Raw genomic sequence first — 12,367 nt, forward strand, 5'->3', positions numbered from 1 at the left:
GTGGAGAAATCTGGGTCCTGACATACAGTATCTGGTGTAGCTTTCTTTTCTTTTTTTCTTTCTTTTTCTCTTTCTTGTTCCTGGACGATCATGATGATCCAACGAAGTACCGGTACCTCGCTTTTTGCTACAAGCGGAAGCCTCAAAGTTACCGTTAAGGTACAGAAGTGACATAAGTGTTTGGAGTGCGCGTGAGAGATTCATGGTGAAGACTGGATGTGAGGACGGGGTCAGTCCAGTTTGTTAGTCCGTTCGGGGACAGCCAACGGGGTACTCTCCAGCACGACGGAGGAGGTGGAAGACGGCCAACGAGTCTCCGCCTGCTCCACCTCATACATTTTACTATCACCCCGCCCTCCTCACCGCAGCCACGCAGCATTTGTCAGTACCGTGAATCTGGATGCTCGAGTATCCGGCGGCAGAGCTTTTACCAGTGGCACAAAGAACAGTGAGTGCCGCAGAGTTTTTGGTGGAAAGGAAACTGAGGAGCCGGCCGGAGTAGCAACTCGGATATAGCTTCAATTCTGCTGGCGGGGCAAAGCATGGGATGATTAAGATTGTATTAAAGTACTCGAGTAGTCCATGACCAAGTATCGTTATTTTGGGTCTCCGATGCCCTGGTTGGCCATCCTTTCTTTCTTTCTTTTTTTCATTTGAATTTTTGTTTCTCATTTGTTTCTATTTATTATTTGGCGCATACCGGCACTTGTACTGTACTGTGTGCAGTACCCTCCGACTATCACTCCTTTTCTAAACTCCCCAACGAACGATTCTTCTAACCCCGCCAACCTTCCCTTCTCCCCCTCATTTCTGCGAATACCACTAACGCCATCTGGACCACCACGAGAACTACGATAAACACAACCCTATACCTTCCCTCTTTACACTGCTCCCGACCGATCATATTCTTTCCGCCACGGGTTCGCCAGCCACATGCATGCCTTCCGCTCGCCTATCCCTTCTCGGCCCCTCCAGCTCTCCCGCGTCGTCGATTCGGGGTCTGCCTCTGCCTGTCTTCTTGCTCTATCCTCCCTCCGCTGCTCATTCTCATCCACGGCTGTGTCCCAATCCCGCTCACATCGTCCCACATTGCCTCCCTCTACTCGGTCTGTTAAAAATGCCTCACCAGTGCCAGGAAAGCCCGGGTCATCGCAGGTGAGAAATAAAGACAACGGGAGCATGATCAGTAAAGAGGCTATCAGCTCAAGCAACGGCAATCCTAGAAACGGCACTATCAGAAGCGGCAGAATTGGGAATCGGAAGTCTTCTCTCTTTGATTCCCCATTCCCCGAGGGTGCCTCGAAGCCAATCCGATGTAAGCCAATCGGCAGACTAGACATCTCTGAGGATTCCACGTATCTGCCGGATCCGATGGAAGGGTTGGCACGTCGTAGAAGGGTGGACACTGGGAACTGGGCGAAACCTAGAGCATACAAGCCCCAAGAAAAGATGTCTCGCCATGGAAAATTAGAGTTGGAGAAGAAAAAGCCGCTAGGGAGACTGACCACCGCTCCCTCCACACGTAGGGTCTCCCCCCAACCTCCATAGGATTGCTCAGCCAAATTTTTTTCTCTTCAGACCTCTCACCATTTTTCTTTTTCTTCCCTTTCCTCTCTGGCTACAATTGCGGGTTCCCTTCATCTCCCCGTGCTCGTCCTCACATTTACCACCCCTTGAAATTATCGATATGGTGTTTCCGGGCTGCTTCAGTTGAGCTGTGTATCAACTTTGTTTGAGCATGATGATGATTTTTCCCCCTTTGTTGGGTTGACATTCTGTGGGCATTATTTCAATTCTTACCAATTTACACTAATCTAGCGCAGACAGAACAAGCGTCGGTTGTGTTCTTGAAGGGCGTTGGGACCACGATGCTGGAAAGCGATATCAGACGCCTTCTTCCGTCAGAAGCCAGCCTTCCGGGGTTTGGCAAATTCCTCGGTATTCTTCGCAGTATGAGCTCCTCCTCACCCCTCTCATCCTTAACGGATGATGAATTGTGTTTTTCCTAATTCATAAAAAAACCAGTCACCCCAGATCGTCATCCCGTGACATTGCAGCAGCGGCCAAAATACATGATTGAGTTTTCTGATGCTGCCACTGCCGAAAATTTTGTATATTCACTTAACCTTGACTACCAGTTGGCGAATCCATCCCCTGTGGCTGCGACCGCTCTTCCTCCGGCGTCTGCCCCGAAGTTTTCGCTCCCGGCTCAGGCGGCCGAACAAGTGAAGAATGACTTACGAACACTGCGCGGGGCCCTAACAAACGGAGAGTGCCAGTTGGGCTGCTCGGTATTACTGGTGGCTTCCGGGCTGGGTGGAGATACGAAGGAGAATGGCAAACTCCCAAGAACAGAAGAAGTCAGGCAAATGCTCGAGGAGGCGGATGTCCGGTTCTGTGTCAGGGATCAGGAAGACGGAGGAGTTGGGGTGCAGAGGATATCGCAGCTTCGCATCACTGACCATGGGTTCAAGGTGAGGGTGAGGGCGGGTAGGAATTCCCGAGGAGCAGAATCAAAGTGGATTGTGCGGTGCCGGGACCCGGCAGAGGCACATCGGGTGGTTCGGGACTGGAACGCAAGGGAGCTTCCTAATGGGCTGGGAAAGTTTATGGCAGAGATGATATATTGAGTGAGTTCAGTTGAACGTCGCCGCCTATTTGCCCGGCGGTCACCGTTGGCACCATGGGCAACCGGTTGTAGCATTTGCACTTCCCTCAAAGAGGCCCTGCTCAATATATCAGTTTCGGGGTCTAATGGCCGCTAGGCTATTGGTGAGCGATAGGTAGACGCTTGTATTTCTAGAAAACAGTATGACGAGCATTTGGGTAGGTGTAGCGTGAAATATCATTATATGACAAGGCACGATGATTCGGCAGCAGGAGAAACATTTCGTGAGGGAGATCAGGATTTACTTCCCGACCGAGTGATAAATGTGGATTGAGAGCAAATCGCTGACAATGCAATACCTTGCACAAAACCTGCACACGGCGCACACTTGACTAGATTTGACTGATAGTCTACTTTCCCATCCATGTCACTCCCGGACGCGATACTGCGGGTGGCACAGTGTGCTGGATGATAGAGCGGTGCGAGCACAATGCATTGTGAATCCATAGTGTTGTTATAATGTCATACTGGTACAAGCATGGTACTTGTGCCATCGCACGCACCGGTATGTATGTATGGGTGTGAATTTTTGTATGCATGGTGGAGTCCACCCCCGAATCATGCATGACTCATCCATTACGACTGAAATAGTAACAGAATCTGACCCACTATATTACTCTATTACTCGTACAGGTACAGCACTGTGGGGGTGCTGTAGCATACCTTGCCCTATTTCATTGTGTCGCACAGTGTCGTGGAGGTATCATAGGAACATCGTATAACGCAAAGTATCATACTTTCACTCTACCGGTAAGTTAATGCATTGGCCTGCTCTTGCTCTACCTCTACTCGCCCCCCCCCCTCTCTCCTCTCCCCGCACCATACGAAACAGCTCTCCTCCATGTGCTCCAGTCCTCGGATTACCGTACTGTCCCTTCAAAGCAGAACTCTTCCCAGTCCATTCACCAACCGGCATGATACCACACTCGCTTGTACAACCACACCTAGGGTACTGTGCACCCCTCCATCCTCTGCTGACATGTATTTCGGGTAAGCAGCCCTCTACACTTTCCCCTCCCACTTGTATTTTAAGGCGGTGAGATAAGCAGCCAGGGTGGCCCTGTCTGCGCAAGTGCTGTCGTATTTACCACATTGGGGGTGGGGGATTATTGTCCACTTTCGCTCAGAACGGCTGTTTTATCATCACCTTGGTTTGTTGTCTTTGTCAGCGAGTGAGCTGGTGTGAGGCGGGGCCCTGACTGGGCACCGGGGGAGGGGGTTGCACTGTGAATGTATGTACAGTATGCGGAGTCATGCTATCATTTACGGGGGGGCATGAGACCCCCGGTATGGTTGAATGGATGAAATGTCCATAATATTATTACCGATATGGTCGATCCGCTCTTTTTTCCCCCTTTCTCCGTTCAGGCATCAGACCGTGGTTGGAATAGCCCTATAGATGTCCATGGTCTGTTATCATAGGTGAAGCAGAGCAGGGTAGAGTAGGAAAGATGGGTATGGCAGGACCCTGATTATCTGGGCTATCTGGTGCGTCCCTCCTCCCGCTGTGATGCTTGTACGGTACAGTGGTGTTAACACCGAACGCCCCTTCCCCCTCAGGACTGCTTCCCCCACGATTTATGTCTGCAGTATGATGCGGTATGGCCGAAAGCCTTCCCCTTCTATCGCCTGCTCGAGCACAGTAAACTGACCACGGGTAACCCCTGGGGGTCCAGAGCAGAACGAAAGGGTGCGGGGCTCGGCGATTACTGATCGACAACAACAAACCTTCTGCTCTGGCGCGGGGGGGGGAGGGGTTGTCTTGCTGTCTTGCTGTCCTGCTGTCCTGCTGTCTGTCTGGTTGTCTGTCTGTCTTGTCTGTCTACCCGGTATCTGTCTGTCTTCTCTCATCTGATTGTTTCCGTGTGTGGGTCGATGACAAATCGCTTCCTCTTTCGAGGTGGATTAATCAGCCCTGGCTTTCTTCCATCCAATCAGGGCTCTTGCCCGTCACACCCTCATTTCTTTTCTTTTTTTAATCAATCGATCATTTTTTAAATTCCATTTCTTTTTCTTTTTTCTTTTTTTCTTTTCCTTTTCCTTATGTTATCATTGAATCCCTTCCCGCCGTCTTACTCACAACTTACCACATCCTTTTTTCCTTTTCCCTCTCACCAGAGAACGAACGAACGGGCGAGCGAGCGAACGAACCGAAGTGTGATAAAACATTATTATTATTTTTTATTTTTTCTCCATTTCTTTCTCCAAGCGAAGGCTATTTTCTTTCAACTCGAGAAAGGTATTTATTTATTTTTCCCTAATTTTGGCTTTATATATATCTTTCCATCTTTTTCCCTTTGGATGTATCATGCCCGGAACGGGGGGTTTCCTTTGCTCCCCTCGCGTTCTGGTTTGGTAGTGCTGGTGGTGGTGGTGGTATCATAGTGGTGCTTTCTCCAAGATTGACCCTACCGCTACCCAACCCGACCCGAACCTGACATCCACTTCTCCTACCATGACTGATCTCGACTGAAGCGACTGACTGACTGACTAAATGCTTTGTCTGATGATAGTTAGAACGTCAAAAAACAAAACAAAAAAAAAACGCATTAGTCAAATAATAATCCTGCATCCCCGATCCATAAACTACCCCCCCCACCCCGACAGGACAGGAGAGCACAGGAACAGGCACTTCTCTTACCCAGAGCTTTCGAGAACAACGAAAGGCAAAGTAAGCCATTTTTATAAAATGCAGCAGTCAACGCTCGCTCCGGCTCCTCATCCTCTGCAGTCGCCTAGCGCACAGGTATTTCTTCCCTTTTTGCTTTTCCCATTAGTCCTACTATCCTGCCTTACCTCACCTTACTTTTTTGCCCTTCAAATCTATTGCACACTTACGATACCCACCCTCGCCTCCCCCTCCCTCCATTGTCGTCACCACCACCATCTCGTCCCAACAAACCGAAAGCGCGCAACAGCTAACAGTGGCTCATGCAGGAAGCAGCGAATACCGCAGAGCAGAGTTGGTACCCTCCTCACTTCCTAGCCATTACTACTATTACCGCTACTGCCCCAGAGAGTGCACATCATCCCCCCTCCGGATCCGTGAATTCTTTTTCTTTCTTTTTCTTTTCTTTTCTTTTCTCTTTTCCATCCTTATTCATTGCGCGGAAGCTAATAGTGATTCAAATATCTTCTAATTGTGCTATAGCTCTTCGTGCACATCTGCTCCCGCACATCCACTCTCCCCAACAACAACAGCAGCAGCAGCAGCAGCAGGTCCAGCAGCAGGTCCAACAGCAACAGCAAAACGTCACAAGCCCTGATAACAAACCGACCGACTCGGCAAGTCCTGACCTCAACATCGATCCAGCTATCAGTGGCGTCGGCGCTTCCGGGGGCGTGAGTAGTGTTCCGCAGAGTCCAGGCTTAACGACGATGGCGATTCAGGGCATGTCTCCGGGCTCACAGGCGGCGATGGAACAGCATAGCGGTGCAGAGGAGACGCAGGCGGAGGGATCTTCTGCCGGCAGGGGCCGCGGTGGGAAACGCGAATTGTCAACGAGTAAGCGGGCCGCGCAAAACCGTGCTGCGCAGGTATGTTTTCATCCTTTCTAGGAAGAAGAAGAGGTCCTAATGGGACGGATGACCGCAGAGAGCTTTCCGCCAACGCAAGGAAGGCTACATCAAAAAGCTGGAAGAACAGGTTAGAGACTTCAACCAGATGCAAGAATCCTACAAACAGATACAGGCCGAGAACTATCAACTCCGCGACTACATCATCAACCTGCAATCCCGCTTAATAGAGCACCAAGGCGAAGAAGCTGTCCCACCGCCACCCCTACCACTACTAGGCTCTTCCTCCTCTACCACCAGCGCCATCCCCCTACCGACCACCACCACCACTCCCGCCCTCCCCCCACAGCAGCAACAGCAGCCCCCACACCCACCGCTCACAGACCCCTCCGCGCCAACAGCAAACATGGGTACCGTCGTCGAACTCTCCAGCAATTCAGCAGCTAATCCCCCAGCGAGTAATCCTGTGGGTGCGAAGCGCGCGCACGAGGACGACGCGGCGAATGCATTTCTGCAGGGTGTCGCGGCAGCCGGAAACGGGTTTTTGCAAGCGCAGCAAGTGGCTGCTGCGGCTGTAATCACTGGAACCGGAACTGGGGCTGGAAGTGGTGGTGGTGGTGGTGGTGGTGGTGGGGGCAAGAGGCTGAAGAATGGGGATGAGAGTGGTGTTAATGGCGCCTAGCCTTGGAGACTCTGTGAAGATTTTGGAGAGGAGTTGAGTTGGCAGTGGTGGACGGACTTTTTTTTTTTCCTCTTTCTTCTCGTTTCCTTTTGTTTTGCTCGGTTTTTCTATCTCTTCCCTTTTCTTTTCTGGTCTGTTGGTATGTAATTGCTGATACTGAAGGTGGGACGACTGGTTGGCTGATTAGGATGGGATGGGATGGGACAGGACAGGATGAGGTAGGATGGGATGGACGGAATAGTGTAAGTAGTTTTTCTCTTTCTTTCCTGCTCCTCTTCTTCCTTAGCCATTGACGAAGATGATGTGCGAAAGCACGGAATGGAATGAAATGGATTGGAGTAGAATGGATGCATATGAAGTGATGTCAGTGCAACAAGGAACAGACAACGACGGCGGGCGATAATTGGTACATACAAAGTTCCTTTTTTTTCTTCTTCTCCCTTTCCCTTCGTTTGCTTCTTCATACCTCTATGGTATGGATGAATGTGAACGACGATGGGAGAATGAAGGAAGAGGTATCTCATTTGTTGGCGCAGTTTTTATTATTATTATTATTACGAAATGTATTGATTTTATTATTGTGGACTTGAATCCTCCCCTTTATATTCCTTCCAGCACGGATTCAGTTTTGGGCATTGGGTTGAATGTGATGTGAGAGCGAGTGATAATTTGTGCGTTTGTAGAGTACAATTTTAGGGTGGGGTTATGGACTGTAAGTGAAGGTACAAACAGACGGATGATAGAAGCGTTTCAAAAAGCGTTACCAAGTCGGTGCTCCTATTCCAGTTAGTTCAGCTGGCGACGGCGTGGTAAAGCGAGGTAGAATGAATGAATGAACGGGGAGGGACAAACCAGGATATACTCCCCTCCCGCCTCCTCCCACATCCCCTTCGTAACCCATCCACCTCCCTTCCCCTTTCCCGCCCCATCCCCCTTGGCGAACCTGGCGGCGCCCCTCCACGCATCAAGCACCGCGTTCCCGGCTCTGCGCACCCGCAACTCGCTCCCGGCAGGGATGATCTCCCTCACCTCCCGTCGAACACGTTCATCAAACCCTTTGAAGGCGACAGCCCCGCCGGTCAGAAACACGTCCCTGAGCACGCACTCCCTAACCCGCTCGTCCGATACGCGCTGGAGTAGGATGTCCCCTGCGATCTCGACGACGCCGGCCTGGTCGAGTCCCGCCATTCCGGGCTGGAAGAGGACCTCGGGAACGCGGATGCGCTCGATGTTCAGGTGGATCTGGCAGCCCTGCGCCTGGTCATCTACGTCATGCTCTCGCACGCCGCGGGTGAAAGCGTGGAGGAGTGAGGCGCGCCAGTCGCTCTTGGCCTCGTGCGTGTCATTGCGGTCGAAGTGTGGGTCGTGAAGGAGGAGTTGGTCCTCGATCGTTTTGAGCTCCTTGGCGAGTTCGTTGTCCTCCTCGTCCTCATCTGAGTTTGTGCCTAGGGTTATGTTGCGGTATACGCTCCAGTCGTCGTCGTTTGCACCAAAGTTATCGTCATCCATGGCGCCCCCCCCGCCGCCGCTACCACCGGGTCCACTTGATGTTCCGGGAGCGCCGGCGCCGCGACGGCGCTTTTTGGATGGTGGGGAGTCGGAGGCTAGGTTTGCGATCGACTTCATGCGCATCTGCGACGCGAGGCTCTTGCGGTCTAGGAGTTCGTTGCGAAGTCGTGTGCGGTCTTTTATCTTTGTCAGGACGGCGGCGCGCGCGGCGTGGCGGGTGGATAACCAGGCAGGGAGGTCTGCTTCTCGTTTCGCCGCGTCGGCGCGTTCTAGATCTTCCAGGCGTTGACGCTCGGCTTCCTTCTCGGCCTTGGCGCGGAGCCGGGCTTCGTGGTTGCTTTTCATTAGCTTCTGGTGGCGCTTCACCCTCTTACTGTCGTCCGACAATTCCTCGTCTGGTACGTCGAGCAGTGGGAATGAGGGTGGGGCGCTGTTCGCCGCCTCCTCCTTCGGTCCCACGTCCTGCTTGCGTGCGCGGCGGACGGTCTTGTCGAGTTCCCGGATGGACCTTTCCAGCGCCGCCTCGTCGCGGAAGTCGTTTTGCTCGAGGAGGCGCTTGAAGTCGCGCTTTGAGTCCGTCTCCTGCCGCGCTTGGAGCGTTTTCAGGAAGGCTAATTCTTGCTCCTTTTTGATGAGTTTCTCCAGACGGACCTTGGCCGCTTGTTCCTGGAGCTTGCGACCGCTTTCCTTGCGGCGCTCGGCGATGCGGTCGAGTTCCTCCTGCGATTTCTCCACCTTTATCGTCTCGGTGAAGGGGAACTGGATTATTCTGTCTTTCTCTAGCAGGATTTCAGGTTTCAGGTAGTTTGCTACCTCTTCCTTGTAGTCCGAGCTTACATAGCAGTGGTCCTTCATGAGTGCTTCGGCTTGCCAGCTCTGAATCTTTGCCGGGAAACCGGGGTATTTTAACTGGATGAGCTTGAGCATGTAGTCGGCGGATTGGGAACCTCCCCAGTTTAGTCTTGTGGAGAGGTTCACGAGGCCTTTCCCCTCTACAACGGGGATGAGGTGCGTAGCCGTATGCCCGGCGGAGAGTACAAGGCCAGTTTTCCCGTCATTGTAGTCGTAGGAGAAGAGCGAGTCTATACCAAAGATGACAGACGGCGCGTTGTAACATTCAAAGAGTAATTCGCTCATCACTATTCTCGGTTAACTCCCCCTCCCACTACACGCGAGAATAAAATGTAGAACGTACTCTTCCGATTATACCCCGGCACGCAAACCGCCTCAGTCATAACCAATGGATGTCCTACCCCACCACCCCCCTCCCCGCCGACACCTAGATTGATAAAGCAATAGTCTAGCAATGCCTCCATCTGGTCGAAATTGGAAACAACATTAGAATCGAACGGATTCTTGGCCTGCCCGCGCGAGTTCGGATCAGCGAACACATCGTTCCCAACCACCGTGTATGTCTTCTGCGCTTTACGGTCGCGGTACTTGGACACCATTGGCGGGCAGGCCAGGCGTGGGAGGGGATCGTGGGAGAAGCCGGCGCGGGTTTGCCATGAGCCTGCGATAATGTTAGTATGTGAGCAGCAGGGAAGAGGGAAATGAGAGAGAGGGGGAGGTGTGCCATTGTCGATCACGATGGCGATTTCAGAGTCGTTTTTGTAGGAATCATTCCAGGCTGTTGTATTTGAGGTTGTGTAGGTCGGTGCTTCGCGGATGTCGTAGAGTTTGGGAGGTGGTAGGGGGGTAGATTCTCGAGGGGGAGTTGAGGGGGATGGCATTTTCGCTAATGTTTGTTTTCCTCGAAGGTGTTGATGATAGTGGTAGGATGGTTAATTCATGGAGGTACAAGTACGGTGCGTCGTGTTTTATGGCGATGTTTTTCGGAGGAGGTGGTGGGTGAGCTTATCACACCACCATATGTGGCCAAGTACCGGTAGCCTAACAATGGGTGGTTGTGAGGTTGGAATTGGATTTCAAGCCTCATGATTGCCACTGCAGGGGACGTCGCTGGGTTGTTGCACAGTGGCCACCTTGGGGGTTGGCTGATACCGCGGTTGGAGCCTCTATGCGATTGGGATGAAATCCCCTCATAAATTACCATTAGGATGCCGAGATATCATGGGAGGGTAACCTATTCACAGTATCTGCTCGAGTATGCTGTTTGGGATGTCGGGGTTACTATCTACAGCACCGAGTTTCACGGGACCTTTAAAGAAAGTGCGACAGGCTTGTATTGGCACCATCCATCCGAGATGCCGGTGAGGCCCGATATCTTTAATACGATCCATTTAAGCTATTTCAAGCTTAATCAAGCTCCCCGATCCTTGAGGCTCAAATCATTTCGTTCGTTCACTCATTTCATAATCGTAGTAAGATCACCGCAACCAGAGCACCAATTATTCAACCACTTGATTCAAACCTCCTTCCCTCTATCTCAAAGGCCCCGTCCAATCTAAGTCGGCTCCCTCAAACTCTCCGTGGCTGTATCACACCCTATTAACCCCATGCACAGCCACTAGCTTCTGGGGGGGGAGGAAACACACACCTTCAAGATGGAATAGAACATTCGATTGGTAATTCTTGAACATCTGCGCGACCAGCTCGGTGTTCATATTTTGCACATTGATTTCCTGTTCAGGGCTACCGATCAGCCACGCATTTCTCCCCTTTTTTCCGCGCTAAACAGACTTACATGCAAGGTTTTATTCAGTGTCATCACAGCTTCGTTGAGTTTTTCCTACAGGGCGTTAGAGAATGATCGTTGGGGCGAGGAGAGGCGACACCGGATACACACAACATTCGTGATTATGCGGGAAAGGAGAAGGCCTAGGGGGTATTAGCTTTAGTTTAGTTAAATGAAACACAATAGCACGAAGCGGAAACGGGGGAAGATACCCTGCTGGTGCTCGTGTGGGGATTCCATGGTGCTTTGGTTGCTTGGTTGTCGTGTTGATGCCTGTTGCTACTCGTATGATACATGGGATGGGGTTGATACGATTCTGATAGTGTTGGTCGTGGGTGCTTGGCAGTCATGGTATCTCACTCATGTTTAGCATGGAGTCCATGGCTGAGAATAACCTCAGCGAGGCCAGAACTTACCGAGTTATCATGTCATTACCCAACCACTATCGGCGGACACAGAGTAGAAAAAATAAAATAGAAAGAAATCTACTACGATAGCACACAGGTAGGGTATCAAAAGTCTGCGATTTTTTCGTTCCATTCTCTTAGAGTATTGAGGCTTGGGGTGTTCTTTCCCGCAAGCTACCTGTTAAGACCAGGGTTTTTGTATTGGAAAGATACATTGTGAGAGACCCCACCCAACTTGCACGCTGACAGCTCTATGCGAGCTCTAGTTAAAATCCTAAAATAAGCACTCATTATATGATACTTCAGATATACTAAAAAGAGTTTCTTCTTTTCTTCCCTTTTTCGAAGCCGAGTTTCGAGATATATCGGGAGATATAATGGCTCGGAAACCCGCAGTTTTTGGTGTGCTTTGGGCTCTGCCGCGTTATTAAACAACCTCTACTGCTACACGCCGTGGGAGATGCATCAGGTGCTGGTAGAGAGTACTTTTAAAAGTGGGCAGGTAGTGGGAGAAATTGGTACAGAGAGGAATTATAATATGAAGCTGTAACTGTATGTAGCGGTCATCTAAGTGCGGAGGTGATAGCGGGATAAAGCTTGAGTTAACCTTACTGGATTTAATATATGTGGTGAGGTGTGCGAATTGTGGATGATATGAATAGTTTTCTCTTTTTACCCCCCCCCCCAGATCTAGATTGTGTCTTATCAGCTGTATTGAGGTAAACGAGTGTAATCCATCATCCAATTCTTTCACCTCCGAGAGGTGCGTATATAGTGTTGAAATTTCCAATTATTTAATTGTTTATTTCATTAATAATACTATGTATTTTCATACTTAGTTAATGTTTCACTTTACCTGTATATAGAAAACATTATTACAGCTAGGATATATGTTTTATGCTATTTCATTAATATTTCATGATAACAATTAGAAATTACATATGCTA

General features: G+C 50.6%; 4 protein-coding genes; 2 read left to right on the forward strand and 2 right to left on the reverse strand.

The window, feature by feature from the left end:
• Positions 1-822: 822 nt before the first annotated feature.
• GSTUM_00012069001 (uncharacterized protein) lies at positions 823-2,630 on the forward strand (the record flags this gene model as incomplete). XM_002842321.2 has 2 exons in its annotated part: positions 823-1,950; positions 2,026-2,630. Exons 1-2 carry the CDS (start codon positions 1,869-1,871, stop codon positions 2,628-2,630), a joined length of 687 nt encoding a protein of 228 aa, XP_002842367.1. The 5' UTR covers positions 823-1,868.
• A 2,081-nt stretch (positions 2,631-4,711) lies between these two features.
• On the forward strand, positions 4,712-7,582 carry GSTUM_00012070001 (uncharacterized protein; the record flags this gene model as incomplete). XM_002842322.2 has 6 exons in its annotated part: positions 4,712-4,907; positions 5,182-5,414; positions 5,606-5,630; positions 5,820-6,205; positions 6,264-7,108; positions 7,179-7,582. 5 exons carry the CDS (start codon positions 4,712-4,714, stop codon positions 6,864-6,866), a joined length of 1,443 nt encoding a protein of 480 aa, XP_002842368.1. The 3' UTR covers positions 6,867-7,108; positions 7,179-7,582.
• Positions 7,583-7,616: 34 nt separating this feature from the next.
• On the reverse strand, positions 7,617-10,146 carry GSTUM_00012071001 (uncharacterized protein; the record flags this gene model as incomplete). XM_002842323.2 has 3 exons in its annotated part: positions 9,571-10,146; positions 7,719-9,514; positions 7,617-7,643 (listed from the first exon to the last, which is right to left on the reverse strand). Exons 1-3 carry the CDS (start codon positions 9,824-9,826, stop codon positions 7,617-7,619), a joined length of 2,079 nt encoding a protein of 692 aa, XP_002842369.1. The 5' UTR covers positions 9,827-10,146.
• A 528-nt stretch (positions 10,147-10,674) lies between these two features.
• GSTUM_00012072001 (uncharacterized protein) lies at positions 10,675-11,278 on the reverse strand. XM_002842324.2 has 5 exons: positions 11,226-11,278; positions 11,125-11,156; positions 11,023-11,067; positions 10,876-10,960; positions 10,675-10,811 (listed from the first exon to the last, which is right to left on the reverse strand). The coding sequence occupies exons 1-5, from the start codon at positions 11,251-11,253 to the stop codon at positions 10,783-10,785; spliced, it is 219 nt and encodes a 72-aa protein (XP_002842370.1). The 5' UTR covers positions 11,254-11,278; the 3' UTR covers positions 10,675-10,782.
• Positions 11,279-12,367: the final 1,089 nt, after the last annotated feature.

The sequence above is a fragment of the Tuber melanosporum genome (assembly GCF_000151645.1).
Source record: "Tuber melanosporum whole genome shotgun sequence assembly, scaffold_95, strain Mel28".
Lineage (NCBI taxonomy): Eukaryota > Fungi > Ascomycota > Pezizomycetes > Pezizales > Tuberaceae > Tuber > Tuber melanosporum.